At 38.1% G+C, this 25,953-nt stretch overlaps 1 protein-coding gene across 1 annotated transcript in view; it reads right to left on the bottom strand.

Moving 5' to 3' along the window:
• The window catches only part of AOX1 (aldehyde oxidase 1), a gene marked incomplete at its 5' end in the record, with an annotated part of 81,917 nt that extends 56,832 nt beyond the window's left edge, over positions 1–25,085 (bottom strand). Inside the window, 24 exon segments of the mRNA XM_084264559.1 lie at positions 325–411; positions 2,029–2,116; positions 3,367–3,500; positions 4,855–4,979; positions 5,869–5,965; positions 7,085–7,207; positions 7,708–7,834; positions 9,208–9,377; positions 10,219–10,311; positions 10,861–11,023; positions 12,130–12,314; positions 13,175–13,284; positions 14,917–15,010; positions 15,253–15,404; positions 17,132–17,224; positions 17,400–17,544; positions 18,655–18,735; positions 19,548–19,628; positions 20,220–20,281; positions 21,171–21,297; positions 21,824–21,932; positions 23,040–23,136; positions 23,874–23,931; positions 25,026–25,085. Of these exon segments, the coding sequence (XP_084120685.1) occupies positions 325–411; positions 2,029–2,116; positions 3,367–3,500; positions 4,855–4,979; positions 5,869–5,965; positions 7,085–7,207; positions 7,708–7,834; positions 9,208–9,377; positions 10,219–10,311; positions 10,861–11,023; positions 12,130–12,314; positions 13,175–13,284; positions 14,917–15,010; positions 15,253–15,404; positions 17,132–17,224; positions 17,400–17,544; positions 18,655–18,735; positions 19,548–19,628; positions 20,220–20,281; positions 21,171–21,297; positions 21,824–21,932; positions 23,040–23,136; positions 23,874–23,931; positions 25,026–25,085 (2,661 nt within the window).
• Between the last annotated feature and the right edge of the window lie 868 nt (positions 25,086–25,953).

The raw sequence follows: 25,953 nt of genomic DNA, 5'->3' as shown, positions 1-25,953 counted from the left end.
ATGGATTTTCTGAAGTCTAAGAAAGGTCTTCGCAGTCTTGTAGACATAAAGCTTTCGGCAGGCACAAATGCAGGTTCTGTGTATTTTAAAAGGAATAAATGGTTAGTTGACATGTTTATAATGGAAAAATAAGCCTGAGAAACCGTTTATTAAGTGAATGCATAGTAAAATATGAAAAAGTAGTATAGTTCTTTACTGAACCACAGTCCCTACATCAGAAGACTGTATGATTAACAATACATGCACAAGGGAATTTGGCCTTCATCATTTTCCAGCTAATGATTCCTCCATGTTATAAGATTCATCACCTCATAAAACCCTTACCAAGACAGATTCATCAGGGGTGCATCCTCCATTAATGTAATACTTGGTATCCACAGCTCTGATTCTACCATCATTCATGAAGCCAACCTAGAAGGATCAACAATAACCTATTTAGATTTTTGGCACTTGTTTGTTTCTTCAGTGCTCGCATATTTGAAAATTAATGTATCCCACATAACTAGGGTCATACTGAATTATTAATTTCTGAGCAGCATTCACAGAAACTATAGAAGGGCAAGAGAAAAAGAAAGCATACTCCCAAGATATTGGCTTTCCCACCTGGCATCAGTGATCTCTGTAGGTACAGTATATAATAAGCAACAACAGCCTGCTGGGAATGGAAGAAGTAGGGAAGCCCAGTGGTCTCCTGTGTATTGCCTGAGGTGGCTGGTAAGTGTGTCATCAGGAATGTTCACTGTAGACAAAGTCAGCTCCCACTCTGACTGTAAGAATAGTGTCTGGCGGATGGAATATGAAATCTGTTTTTCTTAACAAAGCGATATTATCTTTAGTTCATGTCTCTCTTCACCTGTTGCCACTAATAGTTCCCAAATTTTCAATATGAGCTACAGCTCATATCCTACTTTAGGAAAGCATAAAACCTCTCTTACTGAAGGCTGAATCGAATAGAGACTTACTTACTGTCTAGGATTTTGTAAATATCAACAACATACTATGCAGCAATGAATCTAATGGAGACGTAATGTCTAGACTTTTGTAAATATTAGTAACCTATTTTGCAGCAATGGTACCATGGAACATGTGCATTAGCACATTGTAAGCTTTCAAGTGGGACTATCTTCGGGAACAAGAAAACTCAAGGCTACGAGGAGCCCTGAGACCAGTCATGCGGCTCTGGTAAACAAAAGGGAAAGATAAGGGCTCTAGTTCATGGCAAAAACATGGTGATGAACATGAGTGGATAAAGTAAATGACCACCAGGGTCCTTGAAGAGCACCTAAGGACTATAGTACACATGTGTGAAAGGGTGGAAATTTATAATAATGAGTTCCTGAAAAAGTAATTACGTTAATTGTTTCCCGGAAAGGTCATAAATATGTATCCATAACCTGATACAAGCTGTGCAACTAACTTATTTGGTACACACTAGGAGGAGTGATCCCTGTGTGCACAGCATTGCAATAAAGAATATCTGCTTAATAGTCACCAAGACTACTGAGTTCTGATTTCAGCTTTGCACAGAATCGCTACTTTACCTGTTTAGTAGACACAGAAAAGAAGGCAGAAGCTGTCCTAATGACTAGTTATGACTGATGAAAGTGCATGAGCAGGGACGAGATTAATTTCCTCCACAGGGTAAGTTTTCCTGTGTGATGTTGTTTCTGTGAAAATCTAGCTGCTCCTCTTTGTGGCAACCTAACCATATGGATTGTTTAAAATAAAGCTCTGCAGAAGAAGTCTGAGCTTACATACTTACAATTCCCAGAAAAACAGACAGAAAGAGCTATAGAAGGAAATGGACATCAAGAGACTAGAAATACAAAACCAAACCAAATCCTGAGGAAATAGAGGCACAAGCAGAGAAAGGGTTTTTATCTCTTGGTTTCCTGGCTAATAGTTTTGTTTTAAAATCAAATTGATAATACTCATTTTTATTAATAGAACAAATATTAATCAGTAACACTGAAATACTTATTCACAGAATACAGGCAGGCGTTTTTTCACTGAACTCGTGACACTCACTTTATATTTACCAACAAAAGGATGTCGGCCACCAGTGATTAACATATCATCCCCTCGGCTCAGAATAAGACGGACTGCTCTGTTGGTTCTAAATCAACAAAAGTCAAATTTCAGTCAAAATAAGAGCTGTTAACAAGATGCTGTTCATCTTGTATCCAGATCTAGCCATGCATATAAACATGCATTTAGATTAAACTTAACTTTAATAGGCCTAAATATATGCAATAAGCCATGTCCAGAGTTCACATATTTTTCCATTTACAGTCATGTCAGAATATTAATCTCTTGAAAGCCAACAAGATAACTCAGTGTAAATCTCTTCTGAAGAAATTGTTATTTCAGTGTTAACAGTGAGTTAACAGCAGTCAGCTTTCAACCTTAGGCAAGCAGTAGCCGCCTCTTAGCTAGAGCTGTACTGAAATAGAATGCCGTGAATAAAACCAAAACACTGATAATAAAAATACAGAAATTATTCTACAAATGCATATGCCATTTAAAATTGTAACTTTTGAAAAAATGAACATAAGATGTAAAATATGGTTCTAATAATTAAAAAAAGATTATTGAAACTATAATGGTTTTAGCATGCCCTGGTCAATCCAAAACACAGACAACATGACAAAAATAATCAAGGGCAGTGTGTGCTACAACAGTAGTAAGAAAACACGTACTGAGCTAACCACTCAGACTACAAGATTACTTTGGCTAAGATAGGATGTAGCCTGATGTGCATTCTGCTGCAAATTTTATAAGCAAATACGCTTATAAAAGAGGTACTATCCCCTGACAGCTGATTGCCAATATTTTCCTGCCAAATTTGGCTAGAGCTATATGTGTTAAGGTTTCCAAACTAATTATAACATTAGCAAAAGCATAATGCCTAATAGATTTAATCTAATTTTGACTGAGAGGGGTTTGGGACTTAACTGTGTAACTACTTATTCTTAAAAGCAGATCTACTCATGAACTTCTGCATTGTGCTGTGCCAGTGAAGTTCACGTCAGGATGGTTAATGTCATGTTCTAAATACACATATAAAACCTCAGTAGTTAAGGACTGGGCCTTCTGAAATGCTCAAACATTTGAAGAATATTTCTCACATATTAATATAAATTTCTTCAAGTGACATTAATCCAGTTGAGGCTAGAGCTACTTAACGTAAATCATCTAACAAAAACCCCTAAGAAATACACTGAACAGTCTTACACAATGTGAATACTGGGATTTTACGTCTCTCTGGCTAGCAACCTTGGGAAAGGAGAAATCATTTTAGCCAAATTGCAAAATTTGTTCACCCCATTTTCTCTTCATATCCCAATACACACACACTTCACTTACTTGTTTGCTGCCACTGCAGCAACTGATGCCAGTAAGCCAGCTTTCAGGATTTTCCCACCAAAAGCTCCACCAACTCGTTTAACATGGCACATGATCCTGTTGGCTGGAACGCCTAAACTTGCAGCTACCATCTCCTGTAAAAACAGTTTCAATCTTTTATGCCAACTCAAACTGAACCTAAAAGTAAGGTTCTGAAATAAAAATCTTCTCTAGAAAAGGTTCTGCAGAAGTTTCTCAGCAGCGTGCACATTTCAAATCTCTATGATGGAGACTGTAAAGTGGCCAGAATGGACAGAAGTGAAGAATAACACCCTTGGATTTCACTGTTGAAACAGTAAGAAGCTTCAAGTATAAGAAAAAAAGGGATTGGAATACAGTTTTTATTATTTTTATTTCTAAGATCATAACTTTGATTTTAAGGTTTCTCTAGTGTCAGGAATAGTCTTGCTTAAAAGCATTTTCTCAAACACAAAGTTCTTTATGCTTCCTGGCTATTGGCAATATAATAGCAATGGAATTGATGAAAGGAGCTGAACTGGGCTTTGAAAGCAAAATTCCATAGTTGAGTCAGAAATACTACCAGTTTCATGCACCACAGTTATTTCTTTGTAGATCATATGCTAAGTCAACATTTGCTTTGCCATTTACCATCATGAAAATGATCAGAGCGATGGAATACCTCTACTGTAAGGACAGGCTGAAAGAATTGGAGTTATTCAGCCTGGAGAAGGTTGTGGGGAGACCTTATTGTGGCCTTTTGATATATCAAAGGGGCATATAAGAAACAAAACCCCGCTTTCTACCAAGACCTGTACTGTCAGGGGAAGAGGGAACAGTTTTAAACTGAAAGAGGGTAGATTTAGACTGGACTTAAGGAAGAAATTTTTTACAATGAGAGTAGTGAGGAACTGCAACAAATTGCCCAGAGGAGTTGTGGACATCCCCCATCACTGGAAGTGTCCAAAGTCAGGTTCAACACATCTTTGAGAAGCTTGATTTAGTGAAAGATAACCCTGTCCATGGCAGGGGAGTGGATTAGATGATCATTAAAGGTTCCTTCAAACCCCAAATACTGTATGATTATGACTTCGGCGTGGAGCAGCAGTCTCACCTACGGCTATTAGAATTGATCAAACTCTTGAGACTCTGAATCCACAGGGTGCCTACTGCTCCTTACCACAGTGGAAAGCTATATGGGGATGGAGGAGCCTCAGCACTCCACAAGGAGTTTTTCACGCCTGTAATCTTGGGGACATGAGGTACTTTTCAAAGGGCAAAAAAGACTTTTACTTCCTCCTTATGCTCACAGTGTAGGTGTCAGTGTTCATCAGGACACAGCAATACTACAAAGCAGCTGTTGTTGGATAATCCAGATGTGTAATTTCATGTTCATACTGCTTCTAAACTGTTGAGAGGAAATTGAAAACCAAGCTTAAAAAGCTTGTTGTCACAGGTTCAATCAGTTGCTCTCAGAATGCTATGTATTACCTGAATAATTGCTGGATGCTGCGTTGACACATACACATCCATTTCTTTATCCTCTCCTTTCGGAACAACAAGGACACTCTGAGTCTCCATGTAAAAGTGTTCCTGTCCTCCAATGCAAATCTCCCCTGATTCAAAGGGAAAAAGTATTACTGAGGGAAAAGGACAGAAGAAATGAACCAGGAAAGAACCATGATCATTGTATAAATTATGCTAATTGATGTCAAATCTTCCAATGCTTCTTGTATGAAGGAGCAACATCTAAAACAAAAAGATATATGAAACTCCTTGTACGATTAAATTAGTCTTCTTCCAGGGGGACCAGCAGAACTTGATTAACAGTGGAACAATACTGCCTATAAGCAATCACAATATGAAACATAGCACGGACATATTGGACCAGGCCAGGAAGACAGTCACCACGATGGTCAGGTCTATACAGAGGATGTATGATAAAGAGACTGAGAGAACTGGATTTATCAATCCATAAGTAGAAAGGCTTAGGGGGAAATTTTATTGCTGTCTACAAGTGCCTAATGGGAGGATGTAGAGAAAAGGGAGCCAGACTGTTCTCAGAAATGCGCAGTAGAAGGATAAGAGGTAATGAACACACAAAATTCCGACTTGATATAAGAGAACCAAATGTTACCATGAAAGTGGTCAAGCATTGCAAGAGGCGCCTATAGAGGCCATGGAATCTCTGTCTTTGGAGATATTAAAAATCCGACTGGATATTGCCCTTAGTAACCTGCTTTAACTGGACCTGCTTTAAGCAGGAGGTTGGACTAGATGATCCCCCTTTCAACCTAATTATTCTGTGATTCTGTTTCAAAGACAGAGGATTCAGAAAGCTTGAATGTAGTAGCTGGGCTACAAGATCACTAGGTTTAACCACACTTTCTTCCAGGTGACCAAGAGCTTTCTCAGGTCTATGGCTATATGGTACAACTGGGAAAAACAGACAGAAAACCCCAAATACTGCTAACAACTGCTCACCAAATGTGTTCTGCAGCTTACCTTCAATTATATTATCAACAGTTTCAAACGCTTGATCAACATTTCCTTGTTCTAATTTTCTTTTTGGCTCAAAGAATGAGTTGTGCTTTATAGCTTCCTGCAGTGGAGAAAAAGAGAATTCGTTTTTGAAGTATTTTAAAGGTTCTTGGCTTGTTGTGGCATTTTGGTCTCAGAAGAAATACCATTCTCTTCAGAGATTTAATCAATCAGCTATCAAAGTCAATGAATTTCATCACAAAGTATTTCATCACTTTACTGTGATTGTTGAAGTTTGTGTACTCAGTTCCAGAGACTCTTTGTGTTACTGATGAGAGCAGTTTCTGAAGGAAACGCATTCAGTTTATTCAACCTGCTCTTCCTCTCCACACATTTAGCACAGAATAAGAATGCAATCACATCATCCAAAGAGTGATGCCATTAAGAGGGAAAGAGATCAAAACACCCAAGTAAAAGTAGAATCTCTTTATTATGTATGATTTGCTTTAATAAGACTTCGTTGGTGTTTCAACTGTAACGAATTATTAGTAAAAATGTTCAGTCTTTAAAAAGGGAGTATTTCTATTTTTATACAAAGAGTGTGTTCTGTTACACCCTGCATGCATTATGGAAACAAGGTGCAAGGTAATTACTAGGACTAATGCTGGTTCCCTGCAAATGTGTCTTACTTCCACTCATCCCAATAACCCAGTGTAAGTTCATTTCCCCTATGACTTCCATATTGCATTTCTAAAACGTTCTATATCCCTGACATCTTTCCCCTCACACTCCCCCAACGCTTCCTATGTCTCCAGCCTAATTTTGTTGGCTTACTACCCTGACAACACACACAAAATGCTACAGTTAATCAGGAGCAAATCATTAAGCCAATATATATATATATTTATATGTTGATGTACCAACTAGTAACCATCAAGAGAATTATAAACAACCAGCATGCGCATTGCATTTTCCTCACTGGGAACATTAAGAGAGCTCTTTTTCTAGTCTTCTGTTTATTATCATGAAACTCGTGGGACCTTAATACATTTGAGACTTGTCTGTCTACCACAAGTGGTCAAAAGTTATTTATAGGGAGCCTGAGACACGGGTTAACTGGATGTTCATATTCACCTTGTTTACTTAGAAAAACATGTTTTAAAAGCAAGTGAAGAATGTGAACTGTTTCTTCTATTAATTGTTTAGATAAAATAACAAAAAAGCAAGAAATTATTAGTACCTCAATTGTTAAGATCACTGGTTCCAGCATTTCATACTCTATCTTCACTTTTGCAGCTGCTTGTTTGGCATGAACATCTGAATCCGCAACCACAGCACAGACAATCTGACCCACACAAATCACCTGTGAAATACACATCACTTAACAGAATTCACATCACTTAATAGGACTCCATGTGCTGCTAATATTCTTTCATGTAACCTTTTTAGAATTCTGTTTTGATTGTTTTGATACCTTAGTATTTTTGAAGATCATTCATGAAGCTAACACATTATTAGAAATATCATTATAACTGAGGAACCAAGGAAAATAAAGTATTTGAAAAAATAAGTGATTTTGGACCCTAATTTGCAAGGAAATGTACTCTTCCGACAACTCAGATGATTTTGTGGGGTTTAATCTGTGTTCTTCTGATTTATATATTATTTTTTCTCTAGGTAAAATATAATGCACATCAGCTATTCAAAAGGTAGCAAGGAAAAAAATTGTAAGAATTTGCCTTGTTATATACCTAAAATGATTCCCTGATGTACATAAAATCCAGAAATTTAAGAAAAGTAAAATTTCATTATAAAAAACCAAAGAAAAATAGTAAAAATTAAGAAAATCAGTTTAAATCATACCTTGTTTCTTGCAAATACAATCTCTGGATCACTGGAGTAGTAAAACTCATTTGTATTTGGTACATCCTGAGCTGTTATGATATCGAACACACCTGGTCCTTTTAGAGCCTCCGAAGCATCTATAGATCTGAGAGGGATATGGGAAGAGAGAAGTGTTAATTCATAAGTTTTACAGAGCATTGCGCAGAGGAACAGAACAGAATACAGAGGTATGTTTCCTGTACTGCCAGGATCTGCTCATAGGTTCAGATGTCTTTTCCTTCTATCTTTGCCACGTGAAGGCATTCAGGTCAAAGGCAATTTAAAAGTCTACTAACCTGCTTCATTTCTAGGAAATGCTCTAGATGCAACAGGGAAATTATTGACCCATCAGATTGCATGAACTGCAGTTATCTGATAAAAATATCACTTCATAACTGTAATGTTGCAATGCAACTTTCTAAGACCTCACAGCCTACACAGATATCAAACTGACACAAATAAGCATCTACAAATGGAAAGTTCATGTAGAGAATTGTAATAGAAACAGCGAGACCAGTATAAATGGAGAATGAATGGGAATACCTGGGTTTAGAACAATCAGAAAGAACTGCACAAGGTCTACGAGAATGACGTGTTTTGACAGCACCTAGTTTACAAGCCATCAAGATCCCAGTAGATCTACAGGTATCTTTTCTGGACACCAAGGTATGCAGGTGATGTCAGCTCCTTGATGGTTCCAAAAAGAACACATCCAAACCCAGCACACTATCACCAACTTAAGAATAACCCGGGAAATGTAACCAGGATTCTATAGCTAGTAGCTCCAGTCCTCTCTGTCATGACAATTAATCTTGACCAGGCCACCTGCATAAGCCATCAGAATATTGTGCAGACAATTTGGAAATGTGCCTTTTGGTGCCTGAATGTTAAACAAATAGGTGTATCTTGGCAGTATAAAAACACAAGATGAGGTGCTCAGGGATATGGTTTAGGAGAGGATGGGTACAGCTGGACTCAATGATCTCAAAGGTCCTTTCCAGCCTAGTGATTCTGTGACTTTGTGATAAGTGAAACCAGATTTCTTTAAAAATAAAATCCTCTTCCCATCTTCCTCTTCTCTAAGGCCTCATATGAGTGTTGCTATCTTGTTGCTGAACTACTTCCTACATTTTGAACAATTTTCTTATTTCATAATGGAGTTGAGATTTCAAAGCTATGCTGGTAAAGCCGGGTTTTGGTGCCCACTTGTGCTGCACAGCTCAGCACTCAGTTGAGGCATCTAAGCTAGCTCCAGGCTGGCTCACAGACCAGAAGCAGTTCAAATGTAACAGTACAGTAATATGGAATGAGATACTTAAAATCCAAACAGAACCTTCTACTGGAGCAAGAATATTGCTTCCAGCACCTAAGCCAGTGTGGTTATCAGGCATGCTGTTCTATATACACATAACTCTGCTCTCAAAATCTCAGACAACAATTCATAATAACAATTTGTTCAGATACACTTTGAACACTTACACAATCTTAGCATGAGCTCTGGAACTAGTGACGACAGCCAGGAAGAGCTCCCCATCCAGAGAAGGAAGGTCATCGACATAAACTGCTTCACCAGTGGCATGTTTAATTCCAGACTGGTGCATAACGGGCCGTCCTACAGGATCCTGGGGAGACTGATTTGGTTCTATGTCCTGTACAGTCAACAATACAGCCCCCACCCCCAAACAGTTAAAAAAGAATAGTCACATTATTCTTATAGTGATCAGAACAATCAGATGAAGGAACAACTGTTAATATTTACCATCCTTAGGTTTGGTACTGAAAACTGACACAGATGCAGGACCTGACTTGCTGCACCTGGGTATTTTTTTAATTACTTCTCTAAAGAAGCTTTCCAAGAACCTTGCACATGTTTGTCTACTTGAATTTTTTTTCCTTAATCATTTACATCAAAGTGATACAAACAGTACTGCTTTTTCAGTAGGAGCGTTTCCTCCCTTACTGATTGGTGTCATGAAGCTCTGATAATTTCTGAATTATTCCCAGCTCTTTGCTTCCCTCTACCACTGACTTTTTGAACACTGTTGTTAATTTGATTGGATAGCCATCACAAACTCCATCCTGATTTCTAAATCTAAGGTAAGAGCTAGGAACCCTCTCGAATCTTAAGAAAAGTGTTACCTTGAGACAAGTACACTATAGTGGTAGCTATAGACTTCAGCTTTTCAATTTTTTTTTATTTTCTTATATTTTTTTCCAGTTGGGTTACACACTGCAACATACCACATTTAAGCAGTATGGCAATGGAGTTTGTTCAGCATATCTATCTTTTCAGAACTGTTTAGAAGCAGTGAGTATACCTATATGAGTCTATTTTTACAAATAAGGTTTTTCTGATTGAGATACAGTTAAAATCCACCTCTAAGAGGCTGCTGCCCTGTACCTGAGCTTCACAGCAAGGGTCATGCTTGAACCAGGACTTTTTAACCACTCTTACAGAGTACAAAACAATTTTAGAATAAAATCACTTGCCTGGAATATTTGGATACTCCAGGGCATTTTGGTCTGGAAATCTTGTAGGACACTCCCATATTCCATAGGTATGCCAGGATAGTGGCAAGGATCCTGAAAAGAAAGAGAGTTACTACTAAAACTTGTATTTTGAACAATCTGATTAAAAAAGCTAACAAACAAGATCAAATTCAAAGGTAAAAAGAATACTTTTTTTCTCGTAAGACCAGAGTTAAGACAAAAATAAGTAAATTACACCTAGAATGCACTACGAAGTTAAGCTTTAGAGCCCTCCTCTCCCAGCCAACAACTCCTATAAGGAGGGTTGGTTTAACACCTTCAGTTGCTTTCCAACTCTTCTATCTATGTTTTGAACCACAGACAAAGACCTCATGTATGCCCTACTGGGAGCTTGGGAGCTCAATACTGACATATTGTTGCAGTAATATCGCTCAATTTTTTTTTATAGCCTAATGTCCAAGTTAAAGATACCTGAGCACCTAGAAGTTCACTGGGCATCTCTCCATCAATCCCTTTGGGAGTTAAGTGCTTATGTTTTTCTATAGAGCTAAACCCCAATGTTTAGCACACTGTACAAATTGCAAGCATTAACAGACAGAAAAAAGAAAAACCAACAAAAGCAGATATGGAGAACAAATTTACCGCTTTCTTCAATGACTGCAATACTTCCAGGAAAAATCTGTAGAAGAAACTGACTAGCAAAGTTTTCTTATAGTCTACTTTTTCACCACTGGCTGAGCCTTGAAGAGCAATTTCTTTAAGAACTAGCCTGCAAGCTTCATCCAACATTTGTTCATTCCAGTGTCTGTCAGGAAAAATAATAGATACACTTAGACCAGGACTCAAAAAAATAACTACAAATTGCCATAATACATTTGTACCACAGACCACAGGCATAGTCCTGCTCCCAGTGGAGCCAAAATATTGATGGTAATGAAGGTCTGCAATGTTGAAAACAGCATGGGTCAACGTTGCTCACAGAAATGAGGTTCTGTAAGTCAATGGAACTGAGTGCTATGCCAGCCTTTTAAAAAGGAATAACTTAATGAGTAAAACCTATTACAGCCTTACAGCAGGTTTAACAGTTGCATGATCACTGTTCTGCAGATACTGTCCTATATTTAAATAAAAGCAGATACTGATGCAAACTGTAGATCCTTTCAGGGGATCCGGTTAGTGCTGGACAGTTGTTACATTTTCTGAAAAGGCTGTTTCCTTGAGGTATCTCAACACAGTTAATTCTCCATAGTTACACAGCCTTTGATATCAAAATATTAATCTGTTAGAAAAAATTCAATCATGTAAAGCAGCAAAAAGTAACGAGTACTTCAACTAGTAAAAGTTACATTTAAATGGTTCGATGGGATTCCATTTAGATAAATGGGTTTATACTGCTTCAACTATTTGTAATTTTTTTCCCTCCACACCTTGCAAAGATGCTACCAAGTGGGATGGAATGTCAGGGATTAACTTCAGAGATTATCAGAATCTTGTAGATGAAGAGATATTGAAAAGGTTAAGGCTTGACTTGTGCTCCTAATTTTATTGGGTACATCTTAAGTTCTCAAACTTTCTATGTATGAGAGCTAAACTGAAGAACTCAAGAACATTGATACTAGGGGATTATCAAATCTACACATATATCATCATCTATCAATGCTTGAGTTCAGGCACATAATTTATTATGTATATGTCATTCACCTATCTCACATGCATACTTCACACTAGAGTAGCACTCACATGCGGACTCCAAACTGTAACAATCCTGAAAAGTCATCATTAAAGTTTGACCAGATCACTCACTTGAACATATGTGGCATCAGCCAGGCAAGTGAAATCTTTCTGTACTATCATGCTCCAAGGAAATACACCCAAGCCCTCAGACATACAGAGAAGGCAGAAAAATTGTACCTTCCGATAAGTGTCCAACAGGTTTGTTTTGCACTGGTTGTAGTCAAGACAGCACCTCCATAGAAAATGCTTAAGTCCTTTATTATGTCTGTGCCTTCTTCAAAAAGGACTCTCATCCCAGCATTGGTTATTGGGAGAGCATTTTCCCGTCTTGGTGCTTGTCGAAATGCAGAGACATACTCCCCCTGAGCAAAATCAGACAGAAGTGGGTAACCTGCAGACATGTAAGTACCTGAAAGCAGAACCTATTATTGCACTATGTGAAGCAAGAGAATAAAAAGCAAAGAGCACAAATTCAACTTCCTGAGCTTTCAAAACCAATACACTTCCTTCTGCAGACCTTTCAGTAGTTTTATCATTTTTGATTTTGTAGCAGCCAATACCCAATCCTCCATCATCTACACAGTTCAGATGACCTAGACATTTTCATGGTAGATAGCTGGAAGACCAGAATCTTGTGCAGTAAAGTTGCATTTATGACAATACCAAAAGCTTAGAGGTTTCAAAGTATTGCCAAACTTCAGTACTCAGATAATCTGACCCACAATCCTTTTATATGATCCCATATCCAGTCTTGGAAACACAATACCAGTTAAAGACTACTAACTACTCAGTTCAGCAACACTTTCAGAAGTACCACGAACACGTCCAATCTTACCACATTTTAAGAGAAATCCTCAAGAGATGACAATCTTTGTCTGATTGCTGCTAACCATATCACAAGTGAGCAGTCTCTTTTGGCGACGACTATGTGACGGTTTGTCTAAGACCCCTTTCTGCAGGTGAAGACAACTGCTATTGCCCTCATTGTTTTAGGGTACACTTTTGTCTGAACATCACTCCTTATATATCACGACTACCAGCACAGGTGTGGTTTTTGGCTGAAACTGGGGGATAGTATGGTACTGATGGGATCAAATGATAAGGTATTTAGAAAGTCAGCTGTAATAGTTCTACTTTAAACACAGGGATTGTGCCCTCTCCTGCTTTTATTCAGTGCTCTTCAACTCTACATAAAGCAAATCTAAACAAACCATTAACTTACCTTCCTAGAATGGGGAATATGGACAGAGACTAAGATCTCTTCTGGTGTAACAGTATTGTTACCAACTCCATCTGCAAAAATATCACTTAAAGGAATCTGTCGCTTTCCTCCTAAAAAAAAAATCCAAAATCCACAAACTTATGTAGAATTATGCAATTAACATACATCACTATATTTTAATTGGCGATAAATACCTGTAGCTTTCCTGAGTAAATAATAACTGCAGTTGACATAAAATATCAGTGGTATGCTCTCTAAACACAAGTGACTGTGCCATCTTCCATAATATCGTAACATCAGAGTCCTCAAAAAGTGCCCAGAGATCAACCCCCATTCCAAGATCCTCCCTTCCAATACTGCCACAATGATCCCATCCTCATTCCTGTCAGTCTGTTCCAAGTCTCTGCAGCTAGTCATCACTACCTTTCCTTCTAAAACATAAAGAACGAGGAAGAAAACTGAACAGGAGAGAACTTCTGCAAAAGCCATTCTATGACATACATTATTACAGATGGGATTTTCAAAAGGGAAGGGGACAAAATTCTGCAAGGAACCTAAATAAGAGCCCTATGAAGACTTAAACTTCATCTTTGCTATAATCTGGTTTATAATCGAATATCCTTACACAGTTAAGCAAGCAAGCCTAGCTTAACATGCAACATTTTAACACATATAATTGATTATATTGATTAAACAAGCTCCAAATCTTGTTGGTCAGACTGCAAGTGTACCAGTAAAACCACTGTCAAGTAGCATTGTTGTTCTGCAAGAACACAGAGGCATAAACATTGCACAGATGGAAATCCAGTGATTCAGCAGTGTGGAATTCAACCACGTGTTTGACAGATGAAGTCAAAGTGTATTTTTCTCCTAGATGACTTGTCTTTTGTATTTTGCACATGCTACATAAGAGGTCCGATGCATTTTTAAATTTTTTTATTATTATTACCTAAGAAACATCCTTAGCACTCTGACAGGTAATTTTCCTCTCACTATCAAATTATGCAGGAAGAAATCATGGAAATCACACACCAGAAGATTTTTTTTCTGTTCCAAGAAATGCTGAAATCTAAGAAATCTGAAACAATCCCTTAAAAAAACAAAAAGTGTATTTTGGGATGTTCAGTAAAGTAGCATATGGCCAGAAATAGCAACATGCACTCTGTGTGGATCAAGGGCAAAAAGGACATAAGCTGTATAGAAGGGAGAACAGAGAGCACACGATCCCAGGCCATCAGACAGCTCATGTTTACTGCCAACGGTAAGGCACTGTACAAGAAAAAGGGTAGGGGGGAGTACATATACAGTGATGGAAGGAAACCAAGGAAATGGGTATGAAAAAGGCTGCTGGGCTAGTGGCTCCTGCATCGGAACCTGTGAGGAACAAGAAGTCATAGTTCTTCTCAGGGCCAGAGGGTAATTTTGAAACCAGGGCAAAGATTCAATTACAGAAAAAAAATATCAGGGAGATGAGGTAGCATACAGCTGCTCAAATTGTAAGCAATTACAATTCACTGCCCACAGAAATACATGTGATCTGGTGGGTCTGAATGCTTACCCTTGACATGAAAATCTTTGACATGTTCTTTCTTTGCACATTGCTTCTCTTTCAGATGTGATCATATATGAGACTGGGGAAAGGGTTCCTTAACAAATGCTCACCTACTGTTATTTCCCCTCTCCCCTCGCAGTAAGACCCTGCACCTCTGGCACTACTATAGAGACAGGCTACCTCTGCTTACCTCTTGAAGCCAGACTGAGCATACAGTTGCTGGCTGCCAGAATAGGATTCAAGTCAGAGGTTGATTTTCTACTTATGATGTTTCCACCTAATGACTTGAAAAAAATAGAAATTTATGTCACCTTTCTCCATCACCTTCGCATTTTTGTGTTAAGTGACAATATAACATGCAGACTACACATAAATTTATACATATTGAAAACTCAAAGCAGATGTATCGATAGAAAATACACTGCTAAAACCAGAATTTAAAATGCAAGTTTTACATATGGCCAGGAGCAATTTCACATTTGTTACAATTTTTTAGAACTGTTATTGCAAGTAAGGCACAACATACAGCAACATTTCTTATCTGTTCTCCACCCAGAGTTCTCAATTGCTGCAAGACAGCACGGAAAACCTTTGTCTTCTCTTCAGGGAACTCTGAGATTGCATTTGTCAAGATGTCTTTCAATAGAGAGAGGCTGCAGGCAGCTCCCACAGTTAATCCTGTAACCAAAAGACGATGAAAGTATAATATGAGCATTGCTTTATTGCCTGGGGTTTAAACTATGTTCAGACTGTAGACCTAAGACCGCTCATATGGAATGTGGGCATACGTAGCAACAGGAGCCTTTGCACATTAAAGGGACCATGGCCTTTCATCTCATAAGACTGAGGCTAAAATTTCATGAAGGGCTGAAACTGAGCTAATAGCTCACCACCTCTACTAAAAGGGAAAAATCCCTTCTCTGCTTCCAGCTGCCCATTCCAACTGCTTCCCTTGCACTAATTTGTACTGAGTAAATGTTTAAGTGATGTTTCAGTCAACGGTCAGTCAGCTTCAAATTGCTTTCAACAGTCTCTTCCAATCTTTAAATATTGCTTTCATCATAATTTGATCTTGCTTTGTATATGTATATTCTAGTTATTCTCCTGAGGTATGGGTATGTAGTATTCACAAAAAACTAAACAGTCCTAATACTGAATATGTTATTTTTCCCCCCACTATAAGGACAACCTATAACTATATGCATTTATTTGAGTAGTTACACATTTGTTTTGGCGTTTTTACAGATTATACTTGATAATAATTTGAATATTAAAAAATGGTAAATAATCCCTTTCTATTCAAACTTATTCATAGGCTTTATTTATGTATGAATATTTTGAATGAACAGTGGAATTCAATAAAAGATATAAAAAGTTTCATATAAAATTAGAAATTAAAAAAATTAAATGACTTTATTAATCAAGTACAGGAATACTAAAATCAAAGCATGTGTTTGCATTTAAATCTGATTAAGGAGAGGAAATACTACTTCTGACCGACAAACTCAACTGCCTATCTCTTGTCTGAGAACTAGTAAGTCTCACTTTCTCCTAGGTAGATTTTATTTATAGATTAAAAGAAGCAGTAAATATTTTCAATTCCCAACCACCTTTCAGCTAAGAACAAACTAGTCATTGACTAGAACTGGATGCCTGATCTGAAATAAAAAAATACTCTAATTGCAGTGACAGAACTGTCAAATCCAGTTCACCTCTTCAAAAAAGTGCATCAGGCACAGCACAAATTACTTTCATCACATAAAGGGTTTGATTTTCCTGTAACTTTGCGACTTTGGCAGCAAACTTGCAGAATGTAATTTATATTTAATTTAGGCTATTATTGTAAGTTTAAATCTATTTCTAGTTGTTATTTCTAACTTCAGTAGCATTTAATTAAAAACTAAAGCCTATTCTAACTTTGAATAAAAACTATCCATGCTTACCTTAAACACAAAAATTGAGATACAAAATTTATAAGCTACAATAATTAATGCTGCAATGATTGAGAAGAAGATTATATAACACATTTTATCTATGCCAGCTTAATCACAATTTTCCAATGTAGACAAGCACGCAGTGTTGCTAGCTCTGTGGTTCTGTATGGGTGTCTCTCCGCTATACAGCACAGCACAGTACAGAGATCACAAAGCCAATGCTGCATGACTTAGCACCAGAACCAGTACTACTGGACTATCTACCCTTGCACTACTGTGACTAATGGGGCCCAAGATAATACTGCATCACAAAGACAAAACTCTGTATCATGCACTGGGATGGTGGCCACAGCCACCTTGACCTGAGAAGAACAAAGCATGCTCAGGAATGAGTTACAGAGCACTTCACACCTTCAGCACTATGGAATGTAAGAGCTTCCCTTAATGCTGAGGAAAGTAAAGTATACTGACCGTCATCTGCGTATTTCACCACATTCAGATCCCGGATCTTTGCAGGAGCAATAACAATTGGATGGAACACACCTTTAAATTTCATCTCAGGTCCTACCAGACAGGAATAGACATAGATAAAAGACATCTTCCATAAAAAAAAAAAACTTCAACATAGTGAAGAGTGAGTTTAAGGATGAAAAATACAGAAATAATGATAAACATAGCCCCACCTCTCCCATGCACACAGACACTACAGCAACAGGAACTGTTCTGATTGCACACATACCAACACAGGTGTTCCCAACCACAAGAGGAGCTTTGGGGTGGGCAGCTTTCAGATCCAGTAATTCATCTAAGCTTGCTGGCGAAATCCATGTCATTCGCTCTCCATGAAAAACCAGAGTTCTTTTTGGTTGATTTTCAGCCATTCTCTGATATGGAAATATAGCAGATTTAAATATTTTGATATCCAGACAGTTGCAAGGTCTGACAGACACTAAACTGAGAGTCAAAAAACATTCTTAAACAATGGCAGTTCTACTTGATCTTTCAAAATTGGGCAGATACAGGACTGTTATGCTGGCTCTCTGCACAGTGGTGAATTTCTAGACTTCATGATTGAAACCTCGTTAATTAATTCCAATGGACTAATAAACAAGACTGATAATAAATTTCCCCCAAGCAAGGAACGCAGGAATAGATCCTGCCATTGCTGGAAATTATTAGAAAAGTAATAAAAAAATACTTAGGAAGGTGTTCACACACTTAGCTTGTTAGGAGGTCACTGATGACACTGTCTACAGCATCCCTTTCTAGATTAAGCATGCATGCGGATGTCTTTCTGTGTTCTAGCACTGTTCACTGGGAAACAGCTTGTAAACTACTGGTGGTACAAATACATGTTAAAGAACCCCTGCCCCACAATTATCAACCTTTCTCCATAAGAAACCAGCTAGTTACAGAGAATTTGGCTTTGAATCTATAGATCAACAATAACATAAAGCAAAGAGCTTTTGTTTTTTGTAGGGCAAACACTTCTATCAATAATAAAAGGTGCTTGACATCTTCTGTTCCAGTACCCTTACTCCAGCTGCTTGTATCTTTGCCACCCTTGAATCACTGGGACTAAACACTCCCCAGTCTCGGTGGCTATGTGAGGCTGACATTTTGACAGAAAAGACAAAATTATTAAGCCACAAAATGGGGCATTGCCAGCACTAAAGAGTGGCACCCAGTTTGCTGAGAAGCATTTCTATCTTCAGGTGCTGCACTGAAAACAATGTTTAGGTTACTACTTTGTTGTCTCACCTAATACATAACCCTGCAAATTCATTTTCCCAATAAGAATTTTATTTGGTATGTGAATATTTGATAAAACTCACTGGGAAAAAAAAAGTAATATAATTGTGGATTTATATTTAAATGTGAAGAAATTTCTTCTAATGAATCACTGCAAAGTGGGGCATCAGGATGAGTTCTATACTATGGACTCCTGAGCATAAGACAGGGCTAAAGAATAGTCTATAAGCAGCAAAAATTACCATTAGTTCTGGAGGAAATATAAGCTCCTGGGTAGGATCTAAGGGCTGGAATTCATCGGTTGAAAATAGACTGGTGGAAACCTTAATAAAAAAAGAAAATAAGTGAAGACCAAGAATTCTCTTTCATAATAAATTCCATTTAAAAAAAGGCAAAATAAAAAACAAACCATGAGGGTCCCACTGAAGTCAGTAGAAAATATTAGTAATTCTGTTATCATCTGGGTATGATTCTAAATTACCACGCATCACACCAAATTGCTGAGGTGAAGGAAGAGCTCATAATGGTTTCTCAAAGTTCACTGCTAACACAAATGACAATGCAGAGGCATGCAACTGAAAGACTAAATAAAGGCTTCCTGCAGTCCTACTACAAGAAAGTACCTGGTTTCATGCCAACCTACAGTTCTCAAAAAGCGAAAGCAGAACATCAGCTATTGAAAGAAATTGAGAACGAAGTCTAATCGTCATATGGATAAGAGGTTTCATATAAGATTACAATCATAACTCCGATTTTTAAGAGTGTATCAGTTCTTTGGATTCAAACCTTAGATTCCCAAGACATCAGTGGTTACATTCAAATCATCACTGATCATTGATTTAAGACAGCTTCACATGCCTGACTTCTTGTATGATGATCACTGTATGAGTAGAGCTGAGGCTATTAATATTCCTGAACTTGAAAGAACTGCTCAAATCTGAGCTCTGGAGATCTGAACTATCAGCCCCATCTTTGCCTCATCATACAAACATACATAAATGGAGGATGAAAATGGCAGAGTATACTGCAGTATACCAACAGTATACTGTTTTCTAATTACAAGAAAATAAATTTGCAATATTCTTTCTACAAGCTTTATATTAAAGTAGGACAGGTAAAATACTTAAAAACCTACCTTTTCTTCCTTGTCACACAAATTATCTTCCTGATCCAAACAACACACTCCATTTGCTTTCCTTTGACAACAAAGAGATTCCTAAAGGAGGAATATATTCCATTAGTGAAATATTGCCTGGAATGGCAGCGAATTAAAGCCTGTTTAAGGTGATGAAAGCATCTATTCAAGTCTAGTAATAAGTTAAATTGGAAGGATTATGTGTTCAAGAAGTGATATTCAAAACCAAAATAAAATCATTGTTCAAATCCGTAATACAAAATAATTCATACTATGTGAAATTCAGTTGGCCTTGTGAGACTATACATAGGTGGTCTGTATTATTTTTTTTCCCCATTGTTCAATCCCCCATTTCTTTCACTGTAGGTTTTTGACATGTTGCATTACATGATAATTGCTAAGAACATTGACCCAAATTCTGCTTGTGTTTGTATCAATACTGACTAACAGAAAAACACTGGAGTTACTTCAGATTACTTTGCATAATCCAAGCTAGACACCAACTTGATTTGTGTTAATTTTTGCAATGGGTTAGGTCACTATACTCCTTACTTTGACCTACATCTCTTAACAGAGGAAGGAAGTGATCTTAACAAAAATTGTGATAGTTTGTGTTCATATGTACATACATGCTAACGGGCACAATCTAGTATTCCTATCATCACTACTTACCTTACAGAAGGTTTTACATGCGTCTAGAATTGGCCTATATCCAGTACAGCGGCACAAGTTCCCTGAAAAAAGAAAAAGCTTTCTTCTAAAGCATGTGGCTCAAAACCATAATGTCTTTCTATGATTTATAATCTTATGGTTTTGAAGATAAGAAGTGTTAGCTCTCCCAAAGACAAAAAAGTCCACATCACAAGACTTAGGACCCTGTAGCTCCTGAGGAAAAAGGCTATTGTTTCAAGGGCAGTATGAAATACTTGCGAGCTGCTCTACAGGGAATGCTGACTACAACTTAGTATGCAGGAGAATAATGGATTGTACAACACTCTTCACGCATTCAGAATGTTTTTCTCCTTCCCCTGACTTACTTCTGGCAGCAAAGGAGGTTAGCATTACACCTCCAAGTTCATCCCATAGTAACAGGAAATGCCTCTGGCTCCACTGGGACTCTAGAGCACAACAGAAGGCTATTTTAGCTACAATAAATGCTCACACTTTCCCTTAGTGAAGATGGTCTGTATCTCTCTATCTTACCTAGTTTTTTCTACCACAAAGGGGTCTCCTGTGAGACTTATGACAATGTCAACTCCAGATGTAATACGGTTTCAGAGACCTTCAGATGTAGCTACTTCTCCAATATGACATAATTTTTGCACATATGATTTAAAGCACTTCTAAAGAGATATATATATATCACATATATGTATGTGTGTGCATGTTTTGAACACCCATGCCTGAAGCAATCCACAGCTCCGTGCTTCACTTTCCAGGAGAAAAGAATGACAGCGAATACAAGGTCTGTATCCAGCAGCAACTCTGCTGGGAAGCACAGTTTGTATAGAGGATGAACATGCACGCATGTGTACTCACACAGACATGCACTCACGTACACAAATTATCTGAGGAAAATGGTTCAAGGAACACACTCACAAATTAAAAAGTATCAATATTTACCAGCCAGAGCTGCCATCATCTGCTCTGAAGTTGGTTCTGGGTGGTTTCTTAGCAAAGTGTATATGGACATCACCATTCCAGGGGTGCAGAAACCACACTGAGAGCCATGGCACTTGGCCAGCCTTTCCTGAAATTAAACACCACAAACAGCATTGCCTCCAGTGTGTATCGCCATTCCAAGAAACTCCTAAATAGAGGAGGCACCATACCAAATGCCGTCTTCCTAGTAAATCAGACTTTTAAAGTAAAACAATTTAATCAATCTCAAATAATTATTTTAGATTTGATGTCCAGGCACATATTAATAAGGAAGCTAATTAATCTTCATTGGACTTCTGGTTTGTTTGCATCCGTACTAAAACATTAACTAAAGGGGCATTGTCCAAGATGTGCCATTAGCCCAAACAGAGCACAGCCTGATCCACCCCTACAATTCTTACAAACCACCTCTTTGATCAGTCTGTCAGCATTAAATCCATCTCACAAGCCTTGATCATCCAGACACCAGAAACTTGTGCTGCCTGCTGTTATCCTTTAGCAAGGCGAATAATCATCATATGAAATTCCCATGCCCTGAAAGCACCACCACTCAGGCCAGCCCACACAAAGGAAGGAATCAGTCATCCCCTTACACAGTGATACTATGCTCTTACCTGCACTGGATGAACCCTGGTCTTTGTACTTCCAACACCTTCCACTGTGGTGACTGCTGCACCATACAAGGAACAAATGGGAAGCAAACATGCATTTGCTGAATAATGTCTTTGGAACGTAAAGGAGAATAAAGAACATGAATGTTATTTTGCAGTCAGTCATAGGCATAGTTTATACTTACAAAGCAGTCACTATCATTATTTGGAATGAAAAGCCAATAAGCTTTATAGAAGGGATCACTTAGTATCTGTGCCTCTTGTCCCCAGTATAAAAACTGTTATCTATGAGGACAGTTCTGTAGAATTGTATCTTCCTTAATACTTCAGTTTTTTCTAATTGGCCTCTTATCTCTCCTGTCCACAAGCAACCTGGCAAGTGTGTTTTAGAGGAAGAAGATGGGGAAGAGAAGATCAGTGTAGTCCTGTGATGGAAGTAAAGAGTTACTGCTGCAAATTTGTTATAAAATTTCAGACCCAAAGAAAATTCTGAAGTAAAATATAATTCTTCAAAACCTTTTATCATTATCAATAGAATGTTTTTCTTTATTATAGGTCAAATGTTTCAAGTGTCATTCTGTTTTAATTCTTAAAATAACAACTTTAAAATATTTTAATTTGCATTGCATTCCAACATAATGTAATTGTCAAAAGGAACACCTGGAACATTTTGACTTTTTCCCCACCTAAAACAACTTTCAATTAACAAAGACATGTGACCATTTGACAATTTGACTAGAGTTTTCTCAATTTAAAAACTAATTTATTCCAGTTTTCAGACACATGAAACTCTGGATTTGAGTTTCAAAGCCCTTTTTGTGGGTGGGGTGTAGGGCAGGAGTTCAGTATTAAGGAGCTGGTAAGACTCAAACTCCTGCCTGCCCTATCTTCCCATCAGTTATGTGACAGAGCTGCAGGTAGAAGCCACATTCCAGTGGTCTATACAAAGAGTGGTAAATATATGCCTCCTAAACAGAAAGCTCTTCACAGTAGGTGTCAGCATATATAAGCAAGATAAACATTTGAGCATAGTATTTCAGCACATTTACATAACGAACAGTTATTTTTTACAACATTCTCTTTTGGATTAAAGTGACCCTTCCTTTGGATTCTTTTACTATTAGGCAGAGATTTTACAACTTTGTTTTTACAGTTTCATATCTGGAAATGGTATCTACAGTCATAAAATTCTGTGTGGTATTCAAAATTTTAAGGATACTGTATCTTCTTTGAAGTTGGCTCGTAAGTTGATATCATCACCGTGCAGGCACCACAGCCACCTCCTCCACAGCCATACTTAGTTCCTGTTAGATGGACTGAAAATGCTGTCGTTAGGGAAATAAATAAATAAATAAGGTTTCATTTTGATCTTTATTCTGCTCAAAAAGCTTGAGGCCACCTGTATTGGGTTTGCATGACAATGTTACGGGAAGATGCTGAAGTTCGCAACACTCACTCAGACAATTATTTCATATTGTAAAGAGAACAGTGGGAATAAGCTTGTGGGGCAGCAGATTTTGGAAAACTGCTAACAACAGTTGAGAGCAGACACACAGTCAGGCTTCTGAAATGGTGAAAAGAGAGGAAAAGATCAGAGCAAGTGCTGCACAGTTTTAGCAACCTAAAATGCCACTGAATGGCAGACTGAAAACAAAGTGGGGGAAAGTGCCTTGTTTGCAAAGACAAAACTGGCAGGGTGAGAGCTCTGGCTCTCCCAATATCTGTCATCTAATTTTTTTTCCTGTTTTAGAGACATCCTTTTTCATACTTTCATTACTTACTACTAGGCCTGGGGGGTTGATTTTAGAAATGTTTGGGGGAGAGGGGAGGTACACATAAACATCATGCCTCACTGTTTAGGACACTAATCTAAAAATACAGCAGTTGGCTGGAGACCATTTGGCTTAAGTAAGACATTTAATATGTTTATTTTACCTTAAGGGAGTCCCGACTTCCTTAACCTGGTAAGTAATGGTAATGCTAATTTATGAGAATGTTGCTTGAATAAAGCTTTCAAATGACTGACTAAAGGGAACAGACAAGAAAAGGATACGTCTCTTTCGCAGATAAGACAACAGCATTTCTTCAGGATCAGCATTTTTCTCTATTATCTGCAGTAAGAAATGAAAAACAAAAAAAAAAAATCAGAAACAAAAACTTTTAAGAATTCAGGACACAGACTACATTCCCAAAACGCTAGACAAGAATCTTTCTCCAGTTCCCTCTGGTAGAACCAGACTAATTGCCAAAGACCTCAGGAGAGTTTGGGCTCCCTCTGGAAATTTCTTCTCTGATATTTTTCCAGGAAAAAAAATGGCAGGGCACCTTGCAACTCCTAAAACTAACTGCTGCTCAGTGAAAGGTCATTCTGAGAGGCTTTACTTTCAGTGACACTAGAAATAAAAACACAGCAGTACTTTGCTACAATAGAGGCAGTACAGCATAAAGAATTCATTTGCAGATTTTAGTTTCCCTGGCACTTTAACCCACTGGAATGAACAGTAGAGCAAATCTGTAAGACTATCAGCAGGAGTCACTTTTCTTCCAGCTTTATTTATATAAACTTACACTTGCCTCAGTAGACTACCAACAGAGAGCAACAGAAATGCCTACGTTCTTGAGTATTTCTTATTCTGTTACTTAGAATCACTAGTTCCTCACAGCTGCATTCAATCACCAACCAATTTAATTTTCCTCTTGCAGTATTAGCTTTATGTTGGCAAATAATCTGCATTTTTGCACCTGAGTCTTGCTTTCTGTTGTGCCCCTGAACATCTCTTCTGATACCATCAAAGACATGAAACCAGGCACGTACAAGTAAAAAACTAGCTTGCTTACCAACCAAATTTGATACCCAGCTGAAAGCCCATTTCACTGACACATTCCCCGCCCACTCGCCCCCCAAACGCTGCCAAACTAGCTAAAACAGGATGCTGTAATCACGTTTGTCCTCCTCTGCTGCTTCTCCTTTCTAATAGCACTTGCTGTACGCAAAAAAAAAGTGTTAGCTAGCTGAAGTAATTAATACTTGAAGGCTGATTTGCTTTTCATCCAGCAAGGAGAGGATGGGACTGAATGCTGCTTGTGTGATAATCCTGTCTCGTGAGGGAGAAGTCTGAGAAAACAAATCTGTGCCCACAGTCGTTGGGACTACTTCTGGAAGACCAGCCCCTCTGTCTCCACACTCTTTCCGGGCAACACTTACCTTCCTCCCATTCACATAGAAAATGAGATCCTCAGCCCCCGCCGCCCCTTGCAAAGACATCGTGCCCCAGGCCGGGAACCAGCAGCGGCAGGAAACCCCAGGCAGCTGCAGGAGCTGGAGAACCCTTGGCCGGTAGGGGCGGGGCCCCGCCTCGGACGGGCGGACACAGCGGGAGGGCAGACCAGGGAGATCGTCGGGTCATCCGCCTTCAGAAGCTGAGCTGCGGCGCCCCCATAAGTTACAAGTTCCTAACTGTTTAGAGCTAACACCACAATTCAGTTGCTGGATCCAGTAAAGGTATATTCACACGCTAAGGCATACCTCACGCTTCGCAAAGGATGTAAATGTTCCTGCAGAGCAAAATGGCAACGTTAGCAAATGTGAACCCTTGTTACGTTCTAACAATAACATCTCCGGTGGTATATTTAAACTGTGATAAAAGCCAGCCATGCAGTGATCATGAGCCCAATGGGAACTCTGCAAGAATTTGCACTTTAAAAATAACTGTAGTAACTTCTAGATATTACAAGCATTTGTAAGGCTAGTTGTGCAAGGGTTTATAGTCATAAATATTTTCCTCTGTTTCATCTAAATACATAGTGTTATATTTCCTACACATATAAAACCAACCAAAATCTTCGTTAGTGGTAAACTAAAATATTTAATTTATATTAAAAGTTGAATCAACGTGAGAAAAAGCAACTTTGAAGCTATAAAAAGAAACTCAAATTACCTAATCCTCTAATCCCTGTGACAGCTACAAATTAATTTTTCTCTCAAATACCATTAGCTGGTTTTTACATCTTTTTCCTGGCGAGAGCTAATAATGCATCAACTGCTCTGGTAAAAGGAGCACATTTAGTGAAGATTCAAAAGGAAGTGTTACATTTTTTATGAGGTACCCATGATCATTTTGCAGAACAGAAGC

This window comes from Gallinula chloropus (assembly GCF_964237585.1).
Source record: "Gallinula chloropus genome assembly, chromosome: 5".
NCBI lineage: Eukaryota > Metazoa > Chordata > Aves > Gruiformes > Rallidae > Gallinula > Gallinula chloropus.
This window is presented reverse-complemented; position numbering and strand designations above follow the sequence as displayed.